At 39.9% G+C, this 6,000-nt stretch overlaps 1 protein-coding gene across 4 annotated transcripts in view; it reads right to left on the reverse strand.

Moving 5' to 3' along the window:
* EMB1968 (ATPase family associated with various cellular activities (AAA)) overlaps positions 1-5,585 on the reverse strand; it is a 27,580-nt gene extending 21,995 nt beyond the window's left edge. For all 4 annotated transcript variants that reach the window (XM_086494825.1, XM_086494824.1, XM_086494823.1 and 1 more), the window contains exons 1-10: positions 5,449-5,585; positions 5,285-5,363; positions 5,126-5,205; positions 4,928-5,044; positions 4,766-4,835; positions 4,617-4,690; positions 4,375-4,495; positions 4,238-4,300; positions 2,946-3,005; positions 2,730-2,855 (exon numbers count right to left, since the gene is read on the reverse strand). In XM_086494825.1, coding sequence (XP_086350951.1) covers positions 2,730-2,855; positions 2,946-3,005; positions 4,238-4,300; positions 4,375-4,495; positions 4,617-4,690; positions 4,766-4,835; positions 4,928-5,044; positions 5,126-5,205; positions 5,285-5,363; positions 5,449-5,492 — 834 coding nt within the window. In that variant the 5' untranslated portion in view covers positions 5,493-5,585. The remainder of the gene's footprint in view (positions 1-2,729; positions 2,856-2,945; positions 3,006-4,237; positions 4,301-4,374; positions 4,496-4,616; positions 4,691-4,765; positions 4,836-4,927; positions 5,045-5,125; positions 5,206-5,284; positions 5,364-5,448) is intronic.
* Between the last annotated feature and the right edge of the window lie 415 nt (positions 5,586-6,000).

The raw sequence follows: 6,000 nt of genomic DNA on the forward strand, positions 1-6,000 counted from the left end.
ATCGAAAGGTAGATGTCAAGAAACCTTTGGTTGTTCTTCCATGGTCTCTATAGCAAAGCATTTTCAAGTTTCCCATTTGGACAAAATTTGGCCTTTAAACAGGGAGGTCATATAACGTCGTGCAAAAATACTCTTGAAAGCTTGCCAAGTCCTTGGAGCAGCTGCACTGCATCCGACTACTGTTCTACTTATCATACTATCCGTACACGAATAAATTTCCAGATGGCACATTGCACCGGAAAATTTGCCCGTTCATAATTGGTACCAATAAATTCATAAATTCATTTGTGTGCACAAAAATCATTTTCATTTATTTGTAGCCATAGCTAAAAATATTACATCCCTCTAGCTTCTAAACATTTGTCCTCAATTGTAAGGTTTCATGATACTGATGAAGGATATCTGAGAAATCTTGCAATTCTGATTTCGTCATCCACTGAGAATCTAGAGCAGAGTAATTCTTAAGCTTTGCTAAGTACTTACAATGAGTTCTTCCAGACTTTATTGGCGCTCCTCATGGTGAATGATTTGCGAGAGCATGAGCTTCTTCTTGGCGCAAGTCCCCGCTCGTTCATCACATTGGAGATCTGACAACACCATCATGCTAGGCTCAACAAGAGGTATGCGACAACGCCAAGAATTCCTCGTAGAACGGAGCGAACGCGCTCATGCATCTACGAGCTATTTGCGGTTGTAAGTATATCAAACAATGTCTGTTTTTTGCTTGCAAGTAGTCATTAGAATCGTGGTGACATAAGCTACGCACATGTGCTCATAGGTTTCAGTTTTAAGCACTTACGAAATCCGGATTTGTCTTCATAAGCGTTTTTTGTAGATGGGTTTAGAGATAGGAAGTATCTCTTCAGTTTCATCTACCTCAAAGGGATCTTCTGTAATTTTTTTTTGTAGGAGATTCACCAACGTAAGGTCATAGAAGGCTCATGTGAAAAGCACTATGGATTTTCCAAGTCTATGGAAGATCCAACCTAAATGCAACGTCGTTTATCTGTTTTGTAATCTTAAACGGGCCATAATAAACTTTCCTTTTCTGATTGGCCTGTTTCTTAAGTCATGCTTTATCAAACTTGAGAAGAACAAATTGTCCTTCAGTTAGCTTGAGATCACGACAATGTTTATCTGCTGCTTTCTTATGTTTTTCTTGAGATCTAAGGATAGCACGTTTCACTTGCGTCTAAGCCGGATCCAGGTCTCGAACAAATTCATCAACTGCGAATATCTTATCCTTGGTGAGAAGGATTAGGGGAAGATGCGGTTTGCCATAAATAACCTCGAACGATGCTTTTCCAGTAGAGGAATGTACATTGTTATTATAGGCAAATTATACGAGGTAGATACTTCTCCCATTCTCGTTGGTTATCTGAGACATAGCACTTTAAAATGTCTAGGACTTTAGAGTTAGCGATTTCGTTTTGTCCACCTGTTTGAGGATCATAAACTGTAGAAATATTCAGCTTAGTTCCTAAGTTCGTAAAAAGTGCTTGTTAGATATTACTAGTCATTTGTGGGTCGCGATCACTGATAATCGTTTAAGCATGCCATGATACTTGAAAATCACGGTAGAACGATCTTCGCCATGTGATCAGCTTTAATTGTCTTTCTTACTGGAATGAAATAAGCTTGCTTATTGTATCTGTCTATGATAGTCCAGATTGCATCATTTCCATCATTTCCATTCGGAGTTCGTGGCAATTTGCAAATCCATTATAAAATCCATGGCAATACTTTCCCACGGTACTTGAGGTACCAATAGGGGTTGAAGCAAGCCAGAAGTCTTATGGCAATCATACTTAGCCTTTTGGCATGGTACACATTTTTTGACATATTTGTCTATGTTAGCTCATAGTGTCGGCCCATAAAAATATCTTTCTAAGGCTTGTGTCGTGGACATTATCCCTCTGTGTCCTGCATAAGGAGAAGCATGTGCTTCATCCATCACCTTTGTTCTAAGTGGACGCGCCACACAAAGAGCCTGATGAACATAAAGGTAACCATCTTCAATAGAGTAAGGAAAAATTTCAATACCAGTTAGTAGCTGTTGCCAGATTTCACCAAAGTCGGGATCGTTAAGAGTACATCTCGGGTAGAGATTCCAACTCTTGATGATGTATACTTGTTATGGCATTTACTTGGGGCCATCAAGAGAGAGCATCTACCACCACATTCTTACTTCCAAGTGAAACATGGAGAGAAAATTGGTCCACCACATTTTTCTTAGACAACTTGCATTTAGAGAGAAGTAGTGTTTCCAAACTGAGAGAACATAAATAATTGCCATGAGTTCCTTCTCATCACGAAGTCGTCTACTTTCATGAGCTATTGCGTGGCATTCTTGATTTAAAACTGAGCCAATGCAATCGCCTGAAGCTATTCATAACTTGACCTCAAAGCAACTTTAATTAATAATCCACTTGGGAACTACTTGAAAAGCTTGCATAGCAAACCTGCAACGTCATCAAATCCATACACTCCCGCATTTAGCACCAAATTTTCCACCGGGAATTGTGGCAGGTTTCATGCTTCAGCTTGGCCATACTAGCCATGTTCACACTAATGTCCATCCTGATACCAAACACCCTACAGACTGTGGCTTGGACTAGATCAACTCCCCTATGACATGGACATAATAAAACGGAAAGAAAGGGAGGGGTGAGGAAGGGAAAAGGGTGGGCGGGGGGGGGGGGGAGCAGCAGCAGCTTGTACGTGCATACCTGTGAGAGTATTTGTGAAACTGGATACCCTTCATCTATGATGTCAGCTACGGCTTTCTGAGCCTGATCAAACAGTCCTGTTCTGCATGCTTGAAGGAAAGAGTGAACGACATTATCTGAAACCACCTGTTAAAATGATGCAACACAAAGAAAGCTATCTAAATTATTGGTCATGAAAGTCTCTGAGAATACAAAAATAACACGATAAAGATGTACCCCTGATATGCTGATGATGTTATCAGATGAGAGACTTGAGCCATACAGGCGTGCTGCACCCTTGTCAAGAGCAACAAACCACTGTCAGATCTCTGCAACTTACAGTTCTTATTCAAGAAACAAATTGAGCAAACTCCGATACAAAAAATACTATACCTAATGGCAGCAAACATCTGAGCTAATTTTTAGAGCACATCTCCTAAGTGTCAAGTGATTCTATCTTGTGTGTTGAAGAACATAAACTCACATAAAATTGCAAACCTAAAATCTAGACCTCTAAACCAAAATAGAGTACTATGCCTGCTTGACCAAGCCTAAGGTGTAAAAGAATCCACAGATAATGTTCCTCACTTTATATGTGTGCATGTGTACATAAATATGAGTGTGTCATATTTTAGTACATACATGTATGTTGTAAGTTTGCAAGCAGTTGGAACTTTTTGAGAATCTGTCTTTTTGAAAAGAGTTAAACATTTTTAGAACTTGAAAATTTTGGACTCTGTAGCTTTTATGAGCAATAAAAGCTAGTATTGAATGTTCAATGTTAAGTTGTAACTTGTACGTTTCAACATTGTTTGAACTTTTGATGATTTTGATAGCTTATTTGCCTACAAAATTGGCTAGAATTAGGGTCACGTATGTTTCAAGCAGCCCCTTTTACAACATACTTCCATACCCATACGTGTATGTGTATGCTTTTCTTATGTTTAAAACTAGTGTGTATACATACACACGGACATTTGATTAGATACACACATGTATATTGTTTATACATATAATTCAATACATACATATATACGAACACATGTAAATAGTTTATACGTATATGGTATAATATAATACATATACATACCCAAACCATTATGAATATGTGTGTGTGTGCGTGTCCGTGTGTGTTCGTATGTATATATATACACACGCGCACTCACGCAAATAGACATATTTTCACACCTTTTTTTTGTATTTGTACATGTATATAGATAAATTTAGGGAAAATCCACTTCACAGGAAAGAGAAAATTTGTAGACTCATGGTAGTCATCCACGAGACAATATAACCATCAGCTCCATCATTCAGAATATTGACTGATGAGGCCAAAATTCGATACATGCCAGTACAGAATCTTTCACATAAAAGAAAGAATTTAATGTAGGTAAAAGCCAATCAACCCGCTTGATAAAACACCAAAGCCTGCATTCTGTATTAGCATGCAGCAGGCCATAACACACATTCAACCCACCCATAATAAATATCCGTTAGCAGACAGAAGGACTGAATACGAAATATCGAACCTGCAAGTAAGTGATTGCTCGTCGCATATCTCCCTCGGACACATGGTTCAAGGTTGTCAGAGCCTTTACATAAATAATAAATCAGCCCGTTTGAACTTCCCAACACAGAAACACGTGCAGCTTTCTCCCATACATACCTCTGAGTCCAGAGAAAGCCCTTCTTCTCGGCAAATAAATTGGATGCGGCTACTCAGCATATTGTCAAGAAGAGGCTTAAATCTAAATTTAGCACACCTGGATGTTAAGGGCTCAATGATCCTGCAGAAAAAACCAAGTTTTCAACCTTTTGTATGTCTGCTACCATGTTGACATGATATGCTGTCTGACACCCAAAGAGCAAATCAGAGGCACAAATGCAACACACTCATGTAAAAAATACCTGCTCACATAATTGCAGATAAAACAAAAGCGCGTGACTTTGGAGTATGTTTCCATAGTGCGCCTTAGAGCATTCTGTACAAAGAACATACATAATGAAAATCGGTGGGGCAGTTAAATAGCTTTGTACCTAACACGGTAGCTAACAACCTGTGCATCTTCTGTCATGGAGTCTGCTTCATCTAATATGATAATCTTGAATGGTGGACAAGGGTAACCACTGATGCGAGGGACCAAATAAAAAAGAAAACCAGTAAGCCATGGCATGACCTCGAGATGAGACTGCAAACCGTTGATTAACAGTGACCGAACCTTACACCAGGTCCAACAGCCACAGCTGCAAAATCTTTTATCTTCGTCCGAACAACATTAATACCTCGGTCATCACTAGCATTCAGCTCCAAAACCCGAGTTTTGTAGAGCTCTGGCCTGATAATCGGAAAGAGATAACTTGGAAAATTACACAAAAACTTAAAACAAAATGAAGCTTCCCTGCATCCAGTGGTTTACCCAAATAGTTGATGTGAGATTGCTAGAGCTGTTGAAGTCTTGCCAGTGCCAGGGGGTCCATAAAACAGCAGATGCGGAAGCTGCATCACGTCATTTTGGAACGCATGGACCTCATTTACATTTGAACCTCAAGCAGAAAAATGAACGTTGAAACCATACATTTCCCGTTTCAAGAGCATTGGTGAGGGTCAGTACAACTTCCTCCTGATGCACCACGTCCTTCACCTGCCGAGGTCGACTGCACAGCATAGGCAAATATCGCAAAGACACAAACACGGGAAGTTGGTACAGAGGAACGAGAGAATCAACGATGCGTAACTTACTACTTCTCCACCCACTGCTGCGACGTTGGCGCAACGGGAGCCATCTTCCTCCCTCCCTACCAACACCAGACCGGGAAAACTCAAATTGTTGGCTTGCAAATAGTGCACCATTTAGGGCTCAATTTTTCAAAATTAAAAAACTAGAACATCTATATCGGTATTTGTCTATATACTTAACATAATATGGCTGAAGGGAGTCCCCTTTACACGTGGCGCAAGCTACGAGATAAAGGCTAGATTTCAAAAAGCTCTTGGACACACGATAAAGAGGGAGAGAGAAAGAGAGAGAGGCCACCGAAGGCGGTTGGTCGTACTAGTATTTATTTATATCTATATTTTCATATAATGCTTCCACTGCCACTTATCTGCATATCCGGCCTTGGCCTTAGAGAAGAAGAGAAGAAGAAGAAGAAGAAGAGAGTTTTAACGTCGTAGGAAACTATCCCAAGAGACCTTAAAGATCTAGCCGACGAGGAGTTGAACTCAAGACCTGTTATTCAAGAGGGAAATGGCATAACCAATCTACCACACTTGGGTGATAGAAAGGTTATT

Source organism: Adiantum capillus-veneris, chromosome 22, assembly GCF_014529385.1.
Source record: "Adiantum capillus-veneris isolate H3 chromosome 22, ASM1452938v2, whole genome shotgun sequence".
Classification (NCBI taxonomy): Eukaryota; Viridiplantae; Streptophyta; class Polypodiopsida; order Polypodiales; family Pteridaceae; genus Adiantum; species Adiantum capillus-veneris.